Genomic DNA, 24,866 nt, shown 5'->3' with positions numbered 1-24,866 from the left:
ATGAACCGAAGCTTTCCCATCATTCTTCTGGCCTGCCTGGTTATTTCTGCATCAAGTTTACCTTTAAAGGTAGGAAAATGAACTTCTAATGTAATGAAATCCCTTATAGACCAGATATTTCGTTGTTTCTATCTAAGTGGCCTTCTAATGGATCCTCAGAACGATGTGTTCTAGTGATAGTTATAAGAAACCTGTTACTTCGTAAATGCAGTCCTGTTACTTAAAGGAAGTTACTGAAAGGGGTACTCCGGCCCTGAGGCATCTTCTCCCCTATCCAAAGGATTAGGGGATAAGATGTGACCACGGGGGTCCCACCGCTGGGGACCCCCGCAATCTTGTATTCGCCACCCAACTGTTTGAGCTGCACGCCACGGTGCCAGCTCACAAACAGCCGGGTGGCGACCACGGGGCCGGAGTATCGTGACGTCACGACTCCGCCCCTGTGTGACGTCACCCCCCGCTATGCAAGTCTATGGGAGGGGGCGTGACGGCCGTCACGCCCCCTCCCATAGACTTGCATAGCGGGGGCAGGGGGTGACATCACACAGGGGCGGAGTTGTGATGTCACGATACTCCGGCCCCGTGGTCCCCACCCAACCGTGGCGTGCAGCTCAAACAGGTGGGTGGCAAATACAAGATTGCGAGGGCCGGAGTATCCCTTTAAAGGGGCATTCTGACTTATCATTGCTTATCCCCTATCCATAAAATGTGTGTCAGCCCGAGGTCTTGGTAATGAATGCCTATGGAGCTGCTGAAGAAAAGTGAGCGCAAAGCAGGGTTATCTTCAGCTGCTACCATAGAGAATGAATAGTGCTTTATTCATAACAAAGACTCATGGCCCCGTTTTGAAAATTGTTGCGGCTCCCAGTAGTTGGACCCCCTAAAATCTGACACTTATTCCCATCCTGTGGTGTGTATAGGGTATAAGTAATGTTAACCTGGAATCCCCTATCCATACAAAAATAAAAAAATAAATAAAAAAGTTTTCAACCCGCGTAACCCTTTAAAGGATCTTTAAAGGGTTACGCCGGTGGAAAAAGTTTTTTTTTTTTTTTTTTTTAAATCAACTGGTGCCAGAAAGTTAAACAGATTTGTAAATTACTTCTATTAAAAAGTCTTAATCCTTCCAGTACTTATTAGCGGCTGTATACTACAGAGGAAATTCTTTTCTTTTTGGATTTCTTTTCTGTCACGGCAACAGTGCTCTCTGCTGACACCTCTGTTCATGCTAGGAACTGTCCAGAGCAGGAGAAAATCCCCATAGCAAACATATGCTGCTCTGGATAGTTCCTTAGACAGACAGAGGTGTCAGCAGAGAGCACTGTGGTCATTACAGAAAAGAAATCCAAAAAGAAAAGAACTTTCTCTGTAGTATACAGCTGCTAATAAGTACTGGAAGGACTAAGACTTTTTAATAGAAGTAATTCTTACTAATTTACAAGAGAGAATTGGGGCTCAGGGTAAAGGATGTGTGGGCACAACTGGCTTGTTATGTTCAATGTTAATATTTATTAATTTATTATAATAATCAATTTACTACAATTACAAGACGTGGTAAGTACCGTGACCCACAGGGCCCTTGTAAAGCCACGGCACTCCCTACAAATAATTATATAGTATGAGATAAAATAAATATAAAATAATATGATACTATACATACATATAAAATGCTAATAAAACATGATAATCCTACTGAGACCAATCAATTGTTTAAAAATAACTTAAAAAATTACTGAAAAAGTTTCAAGTTAAACAGATAGTCCTCTTTAGATTTTTTGGACCTCTTTATGTATTGGTAACTAATAGCAACCAATGGAGCTATTATGTATAGCAATATGTCCACAATCTGATAAGTCTTTTGGTGAATAGCTTAATAGGTCATTATCCAGTTCATTAAAGCACCTCAATGTCCTGCAGCGCTGTTATAGATATATATCACTTGGTAACAGAGTTGCAAAAATAGTTGCCGGCAATTGTAACAGTTAGTAGCAATAGTGTAAGTAGTTTAGCAGTCGATAGATACAGTTATGAGCGGTAGAATGATACAGTTATGAGCGGTAGAATGATACAGTTATGAGCGGTAGAATGATACAGTTATGAGCGGTAGAATGATACAGTTATGAGCGGTAGAATGATACAGTTATGAGCGGTAGAATGATACAGTTATGCTCATCACCCCGGGACCGATACTTGTCAGGATGCTGTTGCTCTTTGGGGATTCTGCGATCCCTCCTGCGATCCCTCCTGCGGCTCTTGGGGATAGTTGGGGATACTGCGATCCCTCCTGTACTCTCTTCTGTATACTTGGCTGGAACCAACACCGTTGAATCTCTCACTGCGGGAGAGGACACTGTTGGGAGACTCCGCCGTCTCCTATGATAGTAGTGCCGTGGCTGGTGGTGGGCTCCGGGTATTGTAGCTCCAGCGCTTCTGCTCAGAGTAGCGACCGCGTCCTCGTGGCTTCATGGAGCGCGTACGTGACTGGCAACTGACCGGGTAGGACACCAATGGTTGTGGGGCTCACAGAGGGCTTGTGTGAATGGTCTCAATGGTCATATTTGGGGGCTGGACGCGTTTCAAGACTGTACTCAGTCTTTTCCTCAGCAGCAGTATAAATTATATATGGCTCCTGTCTCAGACTAAGACTTATATATAATAAACTCCTCCTCTACCTAATTCGTCACTTCCAGTGTAAATAAATACATATGTATTTATTTACACTGGAAGTGCCGAATTAGGTAGAGGAGGCCCCCTGGACTCCTTAGCCCAATTCATCATAAATATATAAAATACTTAAAATACAAGGTCTAATTAATCTCTCTCACAAAACTATATATCAATAGGCTCTTTCTGCTCTATAACATGATGGTGGTGAATCAGACTTTATGTTCAGTGAGACAGGTTCCCTTTGAGCGCTGCACCTCTTTCACAAATTCTCCCTGCACAGCGGGGTTCCCACGCACTTGGTTTGGATATAACTAAAACTAATCAAGTTTCTTAAAGGGGTACTCCGGCGCTAAGACATCTTATCCCCTATGGTGTTGTCACGGCCCCGCCCCTGTGTGATGTCACACTCCGCCCCCTCAATGCAAGCCTATGGGAGTGGGCGTGACAGCTGTCACACCCCCTCCCATAGGCTTGCATTGAGGGGGTGGAGCATGACATCACACGGGGCAGGGCCGTGACATCACAATACTCCGGCCCCGTGATCGGCAGTCATCAGACCCGGAGCGAACATGCTCCGGGGGCTGATGGTAACAGGGTGCTGTATTGAAGATCACAGGTGTCCCCAGCGGTTGGACCCCCGTGATCAAGCATCTTATCCCCTATTCTTTGGATAGGGGATAAGATGTCTTAGCGCAAGAGTACCCCTTTAAGTTTAACTGTTCTGCTGTCTTTGTAGTGATTGCAAATGTCTCTTAACACGAGAAGTGGATAGAACTTAAAGGGGTATTCCAGTAAAAAAACTTTTTTTTATATATATATTAACTGGCTCCAGAAAGTTAATCAGATATGTAAATTACTTCTATTAAAAAATATGGATCCTTTCAATAATTATCAGCTGCTGAAGTTGAGTTGTTATTTTCCGTCTGGCAACAGTGCTCTCTGCTGACATCTCTGTTTGTCTCGGGAACTGCACAGAGTAGAAGAGGTTTGCTATGGGGATTTGCTTCTAAACTGGGCAGTTCTCGAGACACGTGTCATCAGAGAGAACTTAGACAGAAAAGAACAACTCAACTTCAGCAGCTCATAAGTACTGAAAGGATTAAGATTTTTTTAATAGAAGTAATTTACAAATCTGTTTAACTTTCTGGAGCCAGTTGATATAAAAAAAAAAAAATCCTGAAATACCCCTTTAACTGGTCACAAACCGATACTTATATTAGAATAACTGTTTTTATATAGAAGTGAATCTGGCATTTTATGAAATGTTGATATGAAACAGGCATTCACAATTTTGTTTTATAGAAAATGATCAAGTAACATTTCCTTTTAAAAAAAATGATATTACAATGCTAAAATAGGACAGAAAATTTGAGGTTTTTAAGTTTTTAAGTCACGACCAAGAGGTGCTGCGGTGCTGCAATATGTATGTGAAGTATGAATATGTACATTCACTGTATCTTATATGGGAAACAACTGACTTTCCATTATATGTTAGTCCCGTTAGAATATAACTGTGTCAATAAACATTTATATTAGGAAGAGTGTTACAGGCTATTTTCTTGGGATTTTGGGAGGTTTAATTTTAGTCTTTTTTATTTTTATTTAACTAAATATCGAATTTTTACTTCCACCTAGGTGTGTAAGAGTCGTCCCAAGTCAGGAACAAATACTGGTAAGTTGTTATATTTCAAGTTTCATGACTGTCACCGTTATTTAGAGAATTAGGGGCAGTTGTTCGGTCTTGGCCAAATGAAGATTAGTCATTCTAATTTTTTTTACATACCGTATATACTCGAGTATAAGCCGAGTTTTTAGCACGATTTTTCGTGCTGAAAACGCCCCCCTCGGCTTATACTCGAGTGAACTCTCCACCTGCCAATCCCTTCTCAGTGGTCTTTAACCTGCGGACCTCCAGAAGTTGCAAAACTACAACTCCCAGCATGCCCGGACAGCCATCGGCTGTCCGGGCATGCTGGGAGTTGTAGTTTTGAGACCTCTGGAGGTCCGCAGGTTGAAGACCACTGCGTCCTTCGTCATCATCCAGACGCCCCTTTAGTTTTCTACTCACCTCCCCTCGTTGGGAAGTAAGGGTGAGCTGGTCCGGGCCATCTATGCTGCAGGGACCGTCGGGGGGGAAGGGTTAGTCGTTCTGGGCAGTCCATTTTCACGCAGAGGCCCTCTTCTCTGCTCCGGGCCGGCCCCGGCCTAGTGACGCTGCCTTGACGTGCGCAGCAGACGTCGTCAAGGCAACGTCACTAGTCCGGGGCCAGCTAGTGATGATTTTTCCTTTCTAGATTTCAACTATGTATTTTATTCAATAATTGCAAGTAAAAGGATACTTTGGTGGGAAAAAAAAAATCTAAATCAACTGGTGCCAGAAAGTTATACAGAGTTGTAAATTACTTCTATATATATATATAAAAAAAAAAACTCAATCCTTCCAGTACTTATAGGCTACTGTATGCTCCAGAGGAATTTGTGTAGTTCTTTCCAGTCTGACCACAGTGCTCTCTGCTGACGCCTCTGTCCGTGTCAGGAACTGTCCAATGCAGAATAGGTTTGCTATGGGGATCTTCTTCTATTCTGGGCAATTCCTGACACGAACAGAGGTGTCAGCAGAGAACACTGTGGCCAGACTGGAAAGAACTACACAACTTCCTCTGAAGTATACAGCAGCTGATAATACTGTAAGGATTAGGATTTTTAAATAAAAGTAATTTACAAATATGTATAACTTTCTTGCACCAGTTGATTAAAAAAAATTTTTCTCCACCGGTGTACCCCTCTAAAAACCCAATATGACATTGTTTTTTACTATATTTACAGGGCAAGAAAACATCATCAAAAGAGTGAATCAACCCTTACCCAATGTCTTTGCCAAGATTCGTGAAATAAACAAAGGTAGAGCTATGACATCTCAGTCTATACCTGTATTTTCAGTATGTTCCCCTATCAGGTGCCAAAGCTATAAGATTGTCACCCAGCACTTTCTCATCCATTGTTTCCTTATAGCAGTCATTGTGAGAAAGCCAAATTAGCCTTAAAGGGGTACTCCGTTGGAAAACATTTTTTTTTTTTTTGAATCAACTGGTGCCAGAAAGTTAAACAGATTTGTAAATTACTTCTAATTAAAAATCTTAATCCTTCCAGTACTTTTCAGCTGCTATATGCTCCACAGGAAGTTATTTTCCTTTCTTTCTGACCACAGTGCTCTCTGCTGACACCTCTGACCATTTTAGGAACTGTCCAGAGCAGGAGCAAATTCCCATAGAAAACCTCTCCTGTTCTGGACAGTTCCTGACATGGACACAGGTTTCAGCAGAGAGCACTGTGGTCAGACAGAAAGGAAACTCAAAAATGAAAAGAACTTCATGTGGAACATACAGCATCTGATTAGTACTGGAAGGATTAAGATTTTTTAGAAGTAATCTACAAATCTGTTTAAAGGGGTATTCCGCCCCTAGACATTTTATCCCCTATTCAAAGGATAGGGGATAAGATGTCAGATCGCCGCGGTGCCGCTGCTGGGGACCCCTGGGATCCCCACTGCTGCACCGCGCTATTATTACAGCACAGAGCGAGTTCGCTCTGCACGTAATGATGGGCGGTACAGGGGCCGGAGCATTGTTACGTCATGGCTCCGCCCCTCGTGATGTCACGGCCCACCCCTTTCAATACAAGTCTATGGGAGGGGGCGTGGCGGTTGTCACGCCCCCTCCCATAGACTTGCATTAAGGGGACGGGCCGGGATGTCATGAGGGGCGGAGCCATGACATCACGCTGCTCCGTCTCCCGCATCGTCCGTCATTACGCACAGAGCGAACTCGCTCTGTGCTGTAATGATAGCGCGGTGCCGCAGCGGGGATCCCAGGGGTCCCCAGCAGCGGGACCACGGCGATCTGACATTTCATCCCCTATCCTTTGGATAGGAGATAAAATGTCTAGGGGCGGAGTACCCTTTCTGGTACCAGTTGATTAACAAAATAAAATGTTTTCCAGTGGAATACCCCTTTAATTTTAGCACTATATATATCAATATAAAGACATTTTTTGGAGGATCTATGATGGGGTTACCTATGTGGTTGTCTGAGAAAGATTAAAAATAGAGTCTATCTTATTTCCATTTACATCTCCCCTCTTGTTCATTGGCTGTGCCTGGTATTAGATTTCAGCCACAATTCGTTAAATAGGGGAAAATCTGCAATATGATCCACAACCCTAGGACAAGGCTGGCACTGTTTTCGCATAAAGAAGAATTTACAGTATTTTATAATCGCAAGCAACTCCTATAAAGGGAATTTGTCACTACATTCATGCTGCCCGAGCAACAGGCAGCATAAAAAACACAGGCTCCCTTGACACAATGATATGTATTTCACTCGGAATGATTGTTCTGTTTCAGAGAAATCATTGTTAAAACTTAAATTGGGAACTGGGGCTCCAAGTCATCGGGGTTGTCCCTGATTGATAGATCTCTTCCCATATGCAAATTGGAAGAGACCTATCAATCAAGCTGTCCGGGACCGCCCCATTGACTTTCTCTATATGCAAATAGGGAGACAGCTATCAATTAAGCTGCCAGGGACCGCCCTATTGACTTTCTTTATTTACAACTAGGGAGACAGCTAAAAATCAAGCTGTCGCTGACCACAACTGTTAAGATTAACTCATATATCACTATGATAAGTAAGACTGTTAGTTTTAGTGTTTACTCCAGATTTAAAATTCTATTCGGGAACTGCGTCTCTAGTTTTGGAGGGGGTGTGGTGTGACGTCACGTTTCCAGTCCCGGAAACCTGGAGGTTTCCGAAACTAGAGACGCAGTCCCCGAATAGAATGCGGCTGCTGCAGGGAGATCGCGGGGGGTCCCAGGAGCGGGCCCCCCCCACGATCAGACATCTTATCCCCTATCCTTTGGATAGGGGATAAAATGTTTTTGCTTGGAATACCCCTTTAAATGTTGAACCAGATCACTGTTATATCATAGCAAAAAGGTGATAACATAGGAAAACTAAAGGATAATGGTGACTGGATCATAGTGTTTCCAATGTACTGTATAAACCTAGCATTACATTTGGTTGTTTAATCCATCATCCTTTAACAATGGACTTCTATAAACATCCCTATTGAGTATAGGCAACAGTATAACTATAGACATCCATCCAAAATCCATTCTGTCTACAAATCATGTTCAAACTGGAAATGTTTCCTTCTCTTCCAAAGGTATCATAAACAGAAAACACCAACTAATCCATGGGGATATCCTGAAAAGGGAGGGTCGGTATGCCATTGACTGTGAAAGCTGCCTTTGGCCTAAATCTGAAGATGGAACCATTAACGTGCCCTATATCCTCGATTCAATATACAGTAAGTGGCAGCCTTTATATTCTTACTCTCTCTCACACACACACACACATATATATATATATATATATATATATATATATATATATATATATATATATATACAGTAACCCCCAACATGCAATGGCCCCGACATATGATCAAATCGACATACGATGCTTTTATATGACGGGGCCATCGCATTAACTGCTATCTGACAGCGCAAAATGCTTAAGCTGCTGTCGGATAGCAGTTTAAGCATCCCGGACAGGATCACTTACCAATCCCCGCTGCTCCGGGTCCACTTTGCGATCCTGCGGCGTCTTCTGCATCTTCTCTGGGGTCCGGGCCTCGCTTTCCGGCATCATCATTACATTGTGCGCACGCCGTCCCGGCGCAGCAACGTAATAACGTCACCAGAAAGCGAGGCCCGGACACCGGAGAAGATGCGGAAGAAGCCGGAGGATCCCAAAGCAGACTTCGGAGCAGCGGGACAGCATCGGGAGCCCCTCGAACAGCATCGGGAGCGGTGAGGACGAGGTCCGGAGCGGCGGGGACAGGTGAGTATTAAATGCACTTTGTACATTGCACGAATCCCTCAACATACGATGGATTCGACAAACGATGGGTCGTTTGGAACGAATTACCATCGTATGTTGAGGGACCACTGTATATATATGAAGAATCTCCCAACAGTGGATACATAAAATTATGTCATCTCTATTTTCCTAGCTCCGGATGAACAGAATCAAATTCTCACCGCGATGCAAGAATTTAATTCACTGACCTGTGTGCGCTTTGTGCCAAGGAATGATGAACTAAGTTATCTTAGGATTCTGTCAGAAGATGGGTGAGTTTTTATTTTATCTGCAGTGTGGTCCGGATGGGAGAGTAGCACAGTAGAACACCCAGTTTGTTCTGTGCCGTCTATAGACTTAAAGGGGTATTCCAGGACAAAACTTTTTATATATATATATATATATATATATATATATATATATATATATATATATATATATCTCAACTGGCTCCAGAAAGTTGAACAGATTTGTAAATTACTTCTATTAAAAAATCTTAATCATTTCAATAATTATCAGCTGCTGAAGTTGAGTTGTTGTTTTCTGTCTGGCAACAGTGCTCTCTGCTGACATCTCTGCTTGTCTCGGGAACTGCACAGAGTAGAAGAGGTTTGCTATGGGAATTTGCTTCTAAACTGGGCGCTTCCCGAGACAGGTGTCATCAGAGAGCGCTTAGACAGAAAAGAGCAACTCAACTTCATCAGCTCATAAGTACTGAAAGGATTAAGATTTTTTTTAATAGAAATAATTTACAAATCTGTTTAACTTTCTGGAGCCAGTTGAAAACTGAAAAAAGTTTTTTCCTGGATAACCCCTTTGATGGTTTTGTCCAAAGCCTTGCCTTGGAATGTTAATATGCCGACACATGGTTACAAAGAAGCATGGCACACCAAACTCATTCAAAACAGTTCCTCTCTCTCTCACACACAGTATTCCAGATGTGGTCTCACTAAAGCTCTATATAGATCTTTATGTGGATCCAGATAGGTGATACCCATAGAACCAATGAGATTCGTCTGCCATGATCTGCCCATAGTAAAGCCATGTTTAGATGCCAATGGGGTGAAGGATCCACAAAATCAGACGACTTACAGGTTACTGGTTATGGACCTTTTTCTTCACAACTCTATCCAAAAACTGTTAGAAAATCCATCTTTAGTAACCAGTCTGCCTAGAATGTCATAGCTCAAAATTAATTTGCTTTTTTATTTCCTTTTATCCCAGTTGCGCATCATATGCCGGACAAATTGGAGGAACTCAACCTTTACAACTGCAAGCCTCCTATGGCTGCTTATACAGAGGGATCATACAACATGAGCTAAATCACGCTTTGGGATTTTTTCATGAAAATGCTCGGGCTGATCGTGATCAATACATTATCATAAATCACGAAAACATTGCAAACGGTACAACTTTTTAACATACATTTTACATTTATATACATAGATATTATGACCCACTTAAATGCATCAGTTTACCAAATATATATATATATATATATATGGAAGTTAAAGAAAAAAAAATTTTCACAGAAAAAAAAATAATAATAAAAAAAAAAAAATATATATATATATATATATATATATTTATTTATTTATTTATTTTTTTTTTTTCTGTGAAAATTATTATATTTTTCTCCATTTTCTTTAACTCCCTTATGACTCCGGTCATTACAGCCTTATTCTTGTATACTGTGATTCTATGGTGGGGCTAGAATAATCAGTTTTTTTGCTCCAGAGATCATGTAAACTCCACAGCGGAGTGACAGCTAGGCTAACTCTAACTACCAGGAGAGGAGAAACCTAAACACCCTCACATACAATGGTCAATTTATGACCGTGGCATCTACTTAATTTTTGTGGGTCTGCTACCTTATGAGCACCCGGCGACACAAAGACCAGGTGATGACAGGTTTTCATGGCAGTCATAGGTTTGTTAAAGGGGTATTCCGGGCAAAAACATTTTATCCCCTATCCAAAGGACGGGGGATAAGATGTCTGATCGCCCCCCTCCATTCATGTCTATGGGAGGGGGCGTGACGGCCGTCACGCCCCCTCCCATAGACATGAATGGAGGGGGCGTGGCATGATGTCATGTCCCCAGTCCCGGAGGTTTCCGAAACTGGAGACGCAGCCCCCGCATAGAATGCGGGTGCCGCAGGGAAATCGCGGGGGGTCCCAGTGTTGGGCCCCCCGCGATCAGACATCTTTTTCCCTATCCTTTGGATAGGGGATAAAATGTTTTTGCCCGGAATACCCCTTTAAAGGCCCCCAGGTCTGCTATGTGTGTTTGCCTACACAGTTTGACCTAGTACATTGCTTTTAAGTGTAATGCTGACAGGCATAATACACGTGTATTAGTCCCCTAGTGATTCAAACAAGCCAAGTCGGTACCGGTGAGAGTGTCACAGTACAGATACTGTAAGCAAAGTGTAGTCAAAGAACAATCCAAAGGTCTGGAGAACAAGAGAACAGGATAAAAAACACAGGTAAAAGGAGCTAGTGCTAAAAAACTATCTCTATCACAGGCAACATGCATAGAACAGTTGAGGTATTTATTTCCCACCACATGGACTCAAAACCATATACCATTAACTAATAGTCCATGCCTACTTATTGGAAGAATATCGCTTAAAAAAAACAAGGAAAAAAAAACAGGTGATGGTGCTATCCAATATACAAACAAAACAGTAATAAAAAAATAAAATAAAATGAACTTACCTATGTAACCCACCACAAGCATCCTAGAGCCAAAAAAACTCCTTTATTGTCATGTTTAAAGGGGTACTCCGCCCTTAGACATCTTATCCCCTATCCAAAGGATAGGGGATAAGATGTCAGATCACCGCGGTCCCACTGCTGGGGACCCCCGGGATTGCCGCAGCGGCACCCCGCTGTCATTACTGCACAGAGCGAGTTTGCTCTGTGCGTAATGACGGGCGATACAGGGGACGGAGCAGCGTGACGTCATGGCTCCGCCCCTCGTGACATCACGGCCCACCCCCTTAATACAAGTCTATGGCAGGGGCGTGACGACCGCCACGCCCCCTCCTATAGACTCGTATTGAGGGGGCGGGCCATGACGTCACGAGGGGCGGAGCCGTGACGTAACGATGATCCGGCCCCTGTACTGCCCGTCATTACGTGCAGAGCGAACTTGCTCTGTGCAGTAATGACAGCGGGGTGCCGCAGCGGCAATCCTGGGGGTCCCCAGCAGCGGGACCGCGGCGATCTAACATCTTATCCCCTATCCTTTGGATAGGGGATAAGATGTCTAAGGGCGGAGTACCCTTTAAGGGCACTAGAACCCTCCTGAATCTCACATATATATTCCGAATATAAGCATAAGAAAAAAAATATATAATAATTCTATCCCTCAAAGAGTATTGGTTATTATGGTCAGTATAGGGTGTGATCATCTTTATTACTTGTCCTACATGGACCAAAATAATAATGCCAAATTTGCTGAATTTTCTTAATCCCCATACATAGAAAAAGCAAACAAATAGACAGGTGTATGCAAAGATGGTACCAATAAAAACTAATTTTGTTTTCACATAAAAGAAAATCAATCTTTTACACAGCTTTGTTAAAATTAAAATAAAATGGTTACTAAGCAGCACTCCTTTTTATTTTACTACCGTGCCAAAGTACTAAAATAAAAAAAAAAGACAATATAAATGTTGTATCGCACTTGAAAGGCGACAAATGCATTGAGGTCCACAATGCACGTGTATTTATCAGCTGCTGTATGCTCCAGAGGAAGTTGCATAGTTCTTTTCTGTCTGACCACAGTGCTCTCTGCTGACACCTCTGTCCATGTCAGGAACTGTCCAGAGCAGGAGAAGGTTGCTTGTCCTCTGGACAATTCCTGACATGAACAGAGGTGTCAGCAGAGAGCACTGTGGTCAGACAGAAAATAACTATACAATAGTGTTGGGCGCGAATATTCGCAATGCAAAAATTTATCACGAATATCGCATATTCACGAATTCGCAAATATATTTGGGAATATAGCGCTAAATATTCGCAATTACAAATATTCACTTTTTTTTTCATAGTACACATCACAGTGATCATCCCTCCTTGCTTTTAGCTTGTGGTATAAACAAGGCTCCAATACTAGTTACTGTGTCAGACTGGCGGGTGCCTGAAAATTCGCGCATATTGATTCCTCCCTTCTTTTAGCTCTTTAATCACGCGATATTGCGCATGTGAATTTTATGGCGCATAGTAAAAAAAAAAGGCCGCAAATATTGCGAATAAGCGAATTTTGTGAATATTCGTCCATATATTTGCAAAATATCGCAAATTCGAATATGGCCCATGCCGCTCAACACTACTATACAAGTTACAACTTTCTCTGTAGTATACAGCAGCTGATAAGTACTTGAAGGATTAAGATTGAATTCCAATTTAATTCTTTACCCCTACATACATTGTGGACCTCAATGCATTTTCCGCTTTTCAAAAGTGATACAAAATTAATATTGTGTTTTTTTTCTTTTCTTTTTTTTTTTTTTTTTTTTAAACTATTTTAGTACTTGAAAGTACTGGAAGGATTAAGCTTTTTTAATAGAAGTAATTTACTAATCTGTTTAACTCTCTGGAGCCAGGTCATATGTTTTTTTTTTTTTTTTTTCCCCACGGAGTATAATAATAAAAAAGAGTAATAAGAAAACATCTTAGTTTATTTAGCGACAATTACTACTATAAACCAAGTTCTCTTTATACATCACACTGTAACATATATATATATATATATATATATATTTTATTTTTTTATTTATTTTTTTTTTTTTATTTATTTATTTATTTATTTATTTATTTTTTCAGGATATGAGCCTGGCTTTTCAATAGTGGATGGCAACAATTTGAGTCTTCCATATGATTACAGCTCAGTGATGCATTTTGACAAGTAAGTGAATTAAAGAGTTTATCCAGACACTAAAACCAGTTTATATGTTGCTGTGGGGGCAGCATAAAAAAAAATACATGAACGTCATCAAGAACGGGAACTGGAGCACTCACCACGGACACCAGTAGATGCAGAAATATCTTCTTTATTAGGAATACAGGTATAACAAACAGCAGGGAGGAGCTGGTGGGCGGCGGTCCGAATCGCGTGCTCTGCCCTTCGTCAGGCCCCCGAGGGCCTGACGAAGGGCAGAGCGTGCGATTCGGACCGCCGCCCACCGGCGGAACCCACCCGTCTTCGTGTCAACTATCCTCCTCCCTGCTGTTTGTTATACCTGTATTCCTAATAAAGAAGGTATTTCTGCATCTATTGGTGTCCGCGGTGAGTGCTCCAGTTCCCGTTCTTGATGACGTTCATGTTCATGCTGTGAGCACCATAGCCAGACGCACAGGTAATATTAGCTGTCCGGATCCTGCATTGTACAGGGGTATCCTAGGCGTCATACAATCAGGACAGTGCCCGGTTATTTGCATCTGTATGATTTATTTTAAAAAATACATATTTACCTACCTCAGTCCCCCGCAGCTCCCGGTTTTATATTTTCCTAATTCCGAGATGACTCTTCTTAGCGGTGACAGCTCACTCAGACATAGGAGGGACACCGCTGCAGTCTGTGATTGGCTGAGCAGGCTGCCACCATTGATTTCAAAGGGACCTGGGTAATGCTTAAAGGGGTACTCTGGTGGAGAATCAATTGGTGCCAGAAAGTTAAACAGATTTCCAAAAATCTTAATCCTTCCAGTACTTATTAGCGGCTGAATACTACAGAGGAAATTATTTTCTTTTTGGAGCACGGAGCTCTCTGCTGACACAGTGCTCTCTGCTGACACCTCTGTCCATTTTAGGAACTGTCCAGAACAGCATACGTTTGCTATGGGGATTTTCTCCTACTCTGGACAGTTCTTAAAATGGACAGAGATGTCAGCAGAGAGCACTGTGGTCATGATGTCAGCAGAGAGCTCTGTGTTCCAAAAAGAAAAGAATTTCCACTGTAGTATTCAGCAGCTAATAATAAGTACTGGAAGGATTAAGATTTTTTTTATAGAAGTCATTTACAAATATGTTTAACTTTCTGGCACCAGTTGATTTAAAATAAAAAAAATTCCACCGATGTACCCCTTTAAGTTAATTTGTCCTGTGGGGGCACTGCAGGGAAACTAAAAACTTGCTGCGGTGTTTCCCCACAGCTCACAACTGAACTCTGATCAGCATAACCCTAAGGTATCAAAGTGCATTTGTTCATTAAAAAAATTGCACCCAAGTTCCCCAGGGCTGTGTACCCCACACGGCACCTATTACGAGTACAGCACAAAGATCATTCGTTGGACAGTGCTTGACAGACATGTACAGTTGGAGAAGATATAGAGGGAGATTTATCAAAACCTGTGCAGAGGAAGAGTGGTGCAGTTGCCCATAGCAACCAATCAGATCGCTTCTTTCATTTTCCACAGGCCTCTTTAGAGGCCTGTGGAAAATGAAAGAAGCGATCTGATTGGTTGCTATGGGCAACTGCACCACTCTTCCTCTGCACGGGTTTTGATAAATCTCCCCCATAATCTATTATTATTTTTTTCTGTTAGGTATGCATACACCTCCAATGATTTACCCACCATCAAACCCACTCCTGACCCAAATGTGCCCATTGGACAAAGAGATGGACTCAGTGTCTTGGACGTTGCAAAAATCAATAAACTCTACAACTGCAGTGAGTATGCCGCAACAGTAACTGTGACAATGAGCTATTGCATACATTACCATTACATTGGGGGAGATTTATCAAAACCTGTGCAAAGGAAAAGTTGCCCAGTTGCCCATAGCAACCAATCAGATGGCTTCTTTCATTTTGCAGAGGCCTTGTTAAAAATGAAAGAAGCGAGCTGATTGGTTGCTATGGGCAACTGGGCAACTTTTCCTCTGGACAGAGTTTTTTTTTTTTTTTGCTCTCTCAGAATTTACCTCATTTTAGGTTGAACGTTACACAGCGTTGTAAAATATGTTGCCACAATATTGATAAATGGTAACACAATAGGTCTTGTTGTTCTGTCCCGGAAGTATTATGTGGATAGCCCGGCAGGAAATGTTCATGTCTTCTGCATTGTCACCAGGGTTAAAATGAAGCATAATGTAGCAGCTTGCATAATATTATGTCATGGTTCTGACCCAGATTAGAAAAACTTCCCATGCTGCAAGAGCTCAACAGTTGCAATGAGCATTCTTGTTCATTCAGTATATATATATATATATATATATATATATATATATATATATATATGTGTGTGTGTGTGCAGGAGGTAGGCAGCACAACCACATAATCCAAGAATTTCTTGGGGTGCAGGCAGAGAAATACAGTCCCAATCGCAGACTGCATAGACAATCCAAGATACAAAATTTCCGCGGCACACCCAGTATTAACCCCTTAAGGACTGAGCGTTTTTCCGTTTTTGCATTTTCGTTTTTTCCTCCTTACCTTTAAAAAACCATAACCCTTTCAATTTTGCACCTAAAAATCCATTTGATGGCTTATTTTTTGTGCCACCAATTCTACTTTGTAATGACCATCAAACGGAAAATGGAAAAGGACCTCATTCATCCAGGCGCTGCCGGTTAGGTCATCAGGTGCACAAAATGATGCAATGTATACCTTGGAATATTGTATACATGAAAGTTTTATAAAAAATAATAAACAACATACAGATTACGCGTTTCGAGGGTGACTCCCCTCTTCCTCAGATCAGGTGGGCACACCTGATCTGAGGAAGAGGGGAGTCACCCTCGAAACGCGTAATCTGTATGTTGTTTATTATTTTTTAATAAACTTTCATGTATACAATATTCCAAGGTATACATTGCATCATTTTGTGCACCTGATGACCTAACCGGCAGCGCCTGGATGAATGAGGTCCTTTTCCATTTTCCGTTTGATGACTACGTCACGACGTATGTGCGTGTGACCTCCGGCTTGCAGCCCTCCTTTGGACATCAGTGAGTACCCCTATTTGGGGTGATATGCGTTACTTCTATTTACATCTGGTGAGCAGCCACCTATAAGTGCCGTGGGTTTCTCCCACATTTACACTTGCTGTTTGTGTTTAAGGGTAATACACGAGGCGCCGTTCCCCGGTCTTTTTTCTTTCTATTTATTTCAACTTTGTAATGACGTCAGTCATTTTACCCAAAAATCTATGGCGAAACGGGAAAAAAAATCATTGTGAGACAATTTTTTTTTTTTTTTAAAACGCCATTTTGTAACTTTTGGGGGCTTCCGTTTCTACACAGTAAATTTTCCGGTAAAAATGACACATTTTCTTTATTCTGTAGGTCCATACGGTTAAAATGATACCCTTCTTATACAGGTTTGATTTTGTCGTACTTCTGAAAAAAATCATAACTACATGCAGGAAAATTTATACGTTTAAAATTGTCATCTTCTGACCCCTATAAATTTTTTTATTTTACCGCGTATGGGTCGGTATGAGGGCTCATTTTTTGCGCCGTGATGTGAAGTTTTTAGCGGTACCATTTTTGCGTGGATCGGACTTGTTGATCACTTTTATTCATTTTTTCATGATATAAAAAATGACCAAAAATGCACTATTTTGGACTTTTGAATTTTTTTGCGCGTACGCCATTGACCGTGCGGTTTAATTAACTATATATTTTTTATAAATCGGACATTTCCGCACGCGGCGATACCATATATGTTTATTTTTATTTACACTGTTTTTTTTTTTTAAATGGGAAAAGGGGGGTGATTCAAACTTTTATTAGGGAAGGGGTTAAATGATCTTTATTCACTTTTTTTTCTCACTTTTTTTATTGCAGTGTTATAGCTCCCATAGGGACCTATAACACTGCACACACTGATCAGATTCTCATAAGAAACCAGTGATCGACGATTCTGCCGCTTGACTGCTCATGCCTGGATCTCAGGCACTGAGCAGTCAATCGGCGATCGGACAGCGAGGAGGCAGGTAGGGACCCTATAGCTTGAAATCTATAAGAAAATAGAGAATCATATCAGTACATTTAAATATCATCAATTCTATATATACAATATATAGACTGGTTTATTATGTAATTCCCGTGTACTATTCTCCACTTCAGGACATGGGTTTAGGCTTTATAAATAGAGGGTGTAATGGCAAAATCCACATTAAGTCCTTTCGGACGCAAATATTCCAATTCAAATATCCAAAATAATTCCCTTTTTTTAAAAAAAGACTGACTCTGTCCCCCCTGCGTTTAGACGGTGGGACATGGTCAACCAATATATACCTCAAGTCGCCCTCTGTATGACCCGCCTCAACGAAATGTTTAGACACCGGTAAGTCCATCCGGGCTTTCCGGATGAAGTACCGGTGTTGGTTGAGGAGGGTACGGAAGTCAAGGGTTGTTTCTCCCACATACAGAAGGTGGCCGGATCAAGTTAGAATGTATATTACGAAATTAGAAGTACATATCAAATAATGGTTAATTTTGTACTCTCGATTAGTCTGAGGATGTACAAACGTCGGCCCCTTAAGCATGCGGGGGCAGTGGATATAGCCCCAGCATGGGAAGGAGCCTTTCTGTTTAACTGGTAGATATTGACCAGTCTGTCTTTTAAATTAATTGATTTGCGGTACGACATTAATGGAGGTATTCTAAACTCAGAGACTGCCGAATGACAATCTCTTAAGATGGACCAGTGTTTGCGAATAATATTCACTATCCTGCCCGAATGAGAATTATATGTGGACACAAAGGCCACTCTAGGGGGTCCAACTTTTTTCTGTTTGTCATGTATCAGTTTCTGTCTGTCCCTCGCCATGACTTTTTTCTTGCTATCACATAGTAAATCTAGAGGATAACCCCTTTTGGTAAAATTCAGGAAAATTTTGTCGAGTGCAGGTTCCACTTTAGGTAAATTGATAGCCTGATGGCAAGTCTCAGGTTATGAAGTTACCAGGCGTTTTAAACAGATATCATGCGGACATGTTAAAACTTTTTATTGGTAGGGTCTGAAAGGGGTATTCCGGGCAAATTTTTTTTATCCCTTATCCAAAGGATAGGGGATAAGATGTCTGATTGCGGGGGGCCCACCGCTGGGACCCCCTGCGATCTCCCTGCAGCACCCGCATTCTATGCGGAGCTGCGTCTCCAGTTTCGGAAACCTCCAAGTTTCCTGGACTTCGGACGTGACGTCACGCCACGCCCCCTCCATTCATGTTTATGGGAGAGGGCGTTACGGCCTCCACTTATGTCTAGATAGAGGCGGAAGAAACATACGCCAGAACGCTTCACCCTCCGTCTTGGTGCTCACTCCAACTCAGATCAGAGCAAGGGCCGAGCTAGGAAGTGAAGTGTGTGCTTTTCAGGCTATATCTAGAGATCAGTGGGGATCATCTTGTCCAATCCAAATTTTTGACATGTCTGCTTGACTTGTCATGTTTTTCTAAATGTCAGTAACTCCTTAATGCCATGTTATTTCTTTCTTTGCTTAACAGAAGATGCTATATTTGCTTAATTCGATTTCTTTCCCTTCCTGACAGATGTGTGCAGCACATTACTGAATACTCCAAGTGGAAATTTCTCCTCTCCTAATTATCCATCTAACTATCCTAACAACATGAACTGTGTCTGGTTGATCAGGACCCCAAATGGACAAGTTAGTTTTATCACAAATTACCACAATGACAGTACATAGGTTAGAATTCCTGAGCCTCAGTGCAAAATCTGTACCAAGGCCACCAACATAAGGTATTTTATGTGGAAAAATGGCCTTTGGGCACCCTGAAGCATCAGATTCAGGTAATTACGGTATAAGGTACCATAAAGAGAAAAATTACCCTCTTTAGCCATACTTGATGAACAGTCTGTTCTGGCCACAAACACATTGGGTAGAAATATCAAAATCTGTCGAGAGGTAAAGTTGCTAAGTTGCCCATAGCAACCAATCAGATTGCTTCTTTTATTTTTGAAAAGGCCTCTGAAAAATGAAAGAAGCAATCTGATTGGTTGCTATGGGCAACTTTTCCTCTGGACAGGTTTTGATAAATGTCCCCCATTTTATGTAAAATAATATAATACTGACGGGGGGGTTTGCTAAAAGAGCCAAATGTAATGGAAACAGCAAAAGCAAGAATACACAAGGCAGCAAATCACAATGAGGTTGTTTTTACCAGGGGACTTGATCTATCCCGATATAAACTGGAAAACTGAGACCTGTGAATCTCATAAATGTAACAAGTTTGTGACTTTAGCTAAAGGTAATTATCTGTCCCGAGTGGTGCAGAATCGAACCAAAGGGAGCGTCCTATTGGATTTAATATGGTCCAACAGACCTGACAGAGTAACTAGGACAGCTAGGAAATAGGTGCAGATGATACTAAGCTCTGTAAAGTAGTAAACACAATAGAGGACAGTGCATTGTTACAAATGGATATGTATAGGTTGAAGGCTTGGGCTGGGAAGTGGCAGATGAGGTTCAACACTGATAAATGTAAGGTTATGCACAAAATCGAGGCAGGGAATATGTATTAAATGGGAAAACACTGGGAAATACTGACATGGAAAAGGAGTTTTAGTTAACTGTAAATGTAACTGTAGCAACCAGTGTTAGGCAGCTGCTGCCAAGGCAAATAAAATCATGGGGTGCTTCAAAAGGGGCATAGATGGACACAACAAAGAAATAATTCTAACAATGTACAAATCACTAGTCAGACCCACATGAAATACTGTGTACAGTGCTGTGACCAAGTGTACAAGAAAGATAGTGAAGCTGGAGAGGGTACGAAGACAAGAAACCAGAGTAAAAGAGCAATGGGAGGAGTAGAGTAATCGGAAAGATTATTAGGATTGTTTCATTTAGAAAAAGAGGGTTTAGGGATGACCTAATAACTATGTATAAATATATCAGGGGAAAGTACAGAAATCTCTCCCGATGACCTATTTATACCCAGGACTGTATCTATAACAAGGGGGTATCCTCTACTTCTAGAGGAAAGAAGGTTTTTACATCAACACAGAAGGGGGATCTTTGCTTTAAGAGCAGTGAGACTGAGTAATAACATTACAAGTTATGAATAATAGATTTATAAGGGCAAAACATTGATTCAGGGATCTATTCGAATGCATATTTGGAGCAGGAAGGAATTTGTATGGGGAACTTGGCATCAACCTCATATGGGTTTTTTGTCTTCCTCTGGATCAACACAGTAGGGACACAATAGGGATATAGGTTGAACTTGATGGACTCTGGTCTTTTTCCAACTAGTACAGTAATATACTGCTCTTTGCAAAATACATTGAAATATACTGAATTGATTATAAGAGGTTGTTTAAGTATAAATAGGATATTCACAGGATAGTGGATAAGTGTCAGATCGCAGGGACCCAGAAGTCGGAGCTTGAGAATAGGTCCCTGAGTCATTGTCTAGGGAGCTGCCGGAGTTAGCTAAGTACAGTGCTCAGCTATCTCTGGTGGCTTATAAGTAAATAGTGATGAAGAGTTGTAGGTCAAAATACTCTGTTTACTTTATAAAGAAGGAAAAACTAAACTAAATAAAAATAACCATAGATATTTACAGGAGTTTATAGCTTTAATTATTTTCTTTTAGGTTTCGTTAACATTCAAGGACTTCAGACTTTTGAACTCCATGGATTGTGCCTCAGACTACATCAATATCTATGATGGACCCAGTACGACTTCTCCAAAAATTGTAAAACTATGTGGCAGTAAGCAGCTACCTGAAATAATCGGCTCCAATAACCAGATGCTGATAGAGTTTGTCAGTGGTAGTCTTACTACATCTGCAGGATTCAGTGCTTCATATAAAACAGGTGAGTCTCATGCAAATGGTGTTAAAATATATGAATACTTTCACACAGCATACTTCTTTAAATGCTATATAATGCATATACACCCAAGTAATATATTCTACAGTGATCATTACTGATAGCAATGCTTTCAAAGGGGTATGCCCATCTCATAGTTTCACGGGGTACTCTTGTGAAAAACATCTTATCCCCTATCTAAAGGATAGAGAAAAAGATGTCTGATTTCTGGGCCGGCAGCAGCGACGTTCAGAACATGGAAGTTTGGAGCTTCCGTGTTCATGACGTCAAGCCACGCCTCCTCCATTAATGTTAATGGGAGGGGGCGTGACAGCTAGTATGTAGCCATCAAGCTTCCTCCCATAGACATGATTGGAGAGTGCGTGGTGGCTGTAGTTGCCAGTCATCCGGCACAGAGCAGAGTACGCTCCGTGCACGGATGACTGGGGTGCCGCGCCGAAGATTGTGGGGGTCCCCAGCGGCGGAGGTGGCTAGAAAAGTTAAATGATGAGATGGGACAAACCCTTTAAAACTTTAATATTGTTCAAGGAAAAATTAAGTTAATAGTGTGGGGGCTCTTGTCTGTTAGCTGAAGAGTCTCTATAGTGGAGTTAATTGGTATGGAGTACTAACAGTGTCAACCTTTAGTGGACTCCTGGTACTACAAGGATACCAAACACACAATGGTTTCTCTGATAACACCATATACAAGCAATGAAACCTTCTCCCACCACTGAATTGTTTCAGGGGAAAACCCCCAACCAAAAATGTGGCTCTACAGACAAGCCAAATATTTTAACGAGTACTCCAGGATGTAAAAATTGTCCTCCATACTGCCGGCAGTAAAAAAAAATAAAAAAATAAAGTGATACATACCTTCCTTTGCCTCCGATAACCCACTCCAGTCTCCGCCGAGATCCTCTTCCTGGTTGCTGGTGGTCGGTGAGTCATACTGCACTCGGCCAATCACTGGCCGCAGTGAAGTCCCGACTCGGCCAGTAATAGGCTGAGCGGCAGTGTGATGTTTTCGGCCCCGGGCTGAAAACTTCACACTACCACTCAGCCTTTCGCTGGCCGAGTTGGGACTTCCAGGGGTCGGTGATTGGCTGAGTGCAGTAGGACTCGCCGGCAACCAGGAAGAGGATCGTGGCGGAGACCGGAGTGGGTTACCGGAGGCACCAGGGGAGCGAAGGAAGGTATGTATCTCTTTATTTTTTTTACTGCCGGCAGTATGGAGGACAATTTTTCCATCATGGAGTAATCCTTTGAAGAAGAGATAGTAGATTTCCAGATTCTGAAACCATGATGATAACAGCCTGTTTATCTGTGGTGGTGTATTGCCTTACGTTGGTGATTCCAGAAACTGTGGACAGGGATGTTCTATACACACATTTACATTGTCCATAAACTTAAGAAAACCCTAGAATGGGGAAGAAGTCTTCTCCAGTCCAGCGTCTCTCAAGCATGAGGGAGGAAATCCTGTCTGAACCAGTGAGTCTACAGTTAGTTAGGGAAGAGAATGGAGTTGAAGAGAAGCCAAGTTCTGTCTATTCTTGACAAGACTTCAAGACCCCCAAGGAAAGCTCCTGCACTTGCTTCATGTACAGGACGTAAATGTACGTCTTGGTCCATTAAGTACCGGGGCCCTGGGATGTTCATGTCTTTGAGGGGTTAAATCACCACCTTCACCCATTTTTCAAATAAAATAATGTAAATCCTTTTATGCATAAAATAATAGAAGTATAGATGGATGCTGAACTGAGGTAAATGGACAAATGAGATGATCTGTTCTTTTCTTTACGTATCATTTTAGTGCAATGTGGAAGAACTTATTTTGATGCAACAAATATCATCACATCTCCAGGATATTCCTCAGGCTCCTATTTGCCCAATCTAAACTGTAATTATATAATTAATGCACAGCCAGGATACCGGGTGAGTTATATAATTCCATATACAACAGTACCAGTACTATATTTTAATTCTGTTTTTATTTTTCTAATATGTGGTTGTCAATTTTCTCCCTCTTGCTTACATAGATCACAATAACGGGAAACTATGAAATTGAACAAACTATGTATTGTAAGGACGATAAGCTGACTATTTATTCCAATGGAATTGTGGGATCTCCCAAATATTTATTTTGTGGGAAAGGCAGCTTATTGGTCAAATCACTTAATAATACACTGCTGATGAATTTCCAATCTGATCCATACTACCATAAAAAGGGATTCAACTTGACATACTGGACGTGTGAGTAAACATTTCTCCTATTTGTTTTTCATATTTGTTTTTTTTAAATAAGTTTTATATAGCCGTTGGTAATTTTTTGGAGGCTTTTTAGCTTGAAACACAAAAGTTACAGAAGCACACTACAAGTATTAGATTATATTTTAAACAGCAATATTGTGGAAAACAACAAAGGTTCTTAGCATACCGTCTGATCAAATTGCGTGTCTCATCCCGCCATGACAACGTGACCTCATTGGGATGGACCCTATACTATACCTATGTTTTTGTTTTTTGTTTTTTTTACCAGGGCATGTCCTATTTTCTATTTTTATTTTGTAGTTAGACAAATATTAAGAAAATTAAATCTACAGTTACAGTATTAGAAAACTCAGACAGCACAGGACGAGACCAGTGATGTCAATTAGAAACTGTTATTACTGCTTTTTAACTTTTTTGACTCACTAGATAAGGTAGCAGGAAGCCCGTTTCAGTCACAACAGATTGCATCAGAACAGGCTCCTTGCTGCCTTATCTAATGAGTAGTAATACCAGCACCCCCTTCACATCACTGGTCTTGTCCCCTCCTGACAGTAGGAAAGGGGGGACTGAGCAGACTACTTTGAGAGCCTGTGCACTTTGGCTAAAAACATTATATTAGAAAGTTGCTTTATTATACTGTTTGACACCAAAACACAGGTTGTTGTTGTTCTTTTTTTTTTTTTTTTTTCTTCCTGAAGGTCAACCCCTTTAAAGTGGGATTTATTATTATTTTTTTTATAACATTTGGACAATACACAACATATTAGATAATTACACATCACATTTGCCTGTATCTACTGTTTCATAGATAAAACAGAGAATGTTTTAACATGGGTATATATTTTTTTTTTACAGACCAGTGAGATCCTGAAGAAAATTGAAATGGTTTGATGAAAACTTTCTTTTTTTACTGCCACCTGAAAAAGTTATATTATACTGTATTAACATTTAGGAATTGTATAAAGTGTATTACTTTGAATTACTGTGCTTTTTAACCTGTAGTTTTTTTTATTATTTATTTTTTTTAAGTTAAACAACCGTATTATTGTACATTACTTGTATGATTATTTTTGTGCATTTAGTGTCACTATCACAATCTATGATAGGAAACAAGTTTATTCATTTATTTTTCAGTATTTTAAGAGCATTATCATTTAAATGTTATGGACATCTTTGTATTAATATTTGTATTGCTGGTTTTCTTCCTTAATAAAA

The 24,866-nt window shown here is 41.0% G+C and overlaps 1 protein-coding gene across 1 annotated transcript; it reads left to right on the top strand.

Annotated features, from left to right (window-relative positions):
* On the top strand, nt 1–24,866 carry LOC130294960 (embryonic protein UVS.2-like). The gene is made up of 13 exons (XM_056545115.1): nt 1–69; nt 4,303–4,339; nt 5,494–5,568; nt 7,891–8,034; nt 8,743–8,860; nt 9,813–9,994; nt 13,424–13,505; nt 15,146–15,270; nt 19,097–19,212; nt 21,164–21,386; nt 23,194–23,315; nt 23,420–23,633; nt 24,507–24,866. Exons 1-13 carry the CDS (start codon nt 1–3, stop codon nt 24,512–24,514), a joined length of 1,515 nt encoding a protein of 504 aa, XP_056401090.1. The 3' UTR covers nt 24,515–24,866.

The sequence above is a fragment of the Hyla sarda genome, chromosome 11, assembly GCF_029499605.1.
Source record: "Hyla sarda isolate aHylSar1 chromosome 11, aHylSar1.hap1, whole genome shotgun sequence".
Classification (NCBI taxonomy): domain Eukaryota; kingdom Metazoa; phylum Chordata; class Amphibia; order Anura; family Hylidae; genus Hyla; species Hyla sarda.
Note: the sequence above shows the minus strand (reverse complement) of the source record. Positions and strands in the feature narration are given on the sequence as shown.

Excerpts from the sequence above, each read along its gene's own strand:
- LOC130294960 (XM_056545115.1), top strand. The coding sequence starts at position 1 with ATGAACCGAAGCTTTCCCATCATTCTTCTGGCCTGCCTGGTTATTTCT. Across the intron at positions 8,861-9,812 it reads AGGATTCTGTCAGAAGATGG|TTGCGCATCATATGCCGGAC; the intron begins GTGAGTTTTTAT and ends CTTTTATCCCAG. Across the intron at positions 19,213-21,163 it reads TCAGGACCCCAAATGGACAA|GTTTCGTTAACATTCAAGGA; the intron begins GTTAGTTTTATC and ends ATTTTCTTTTAG.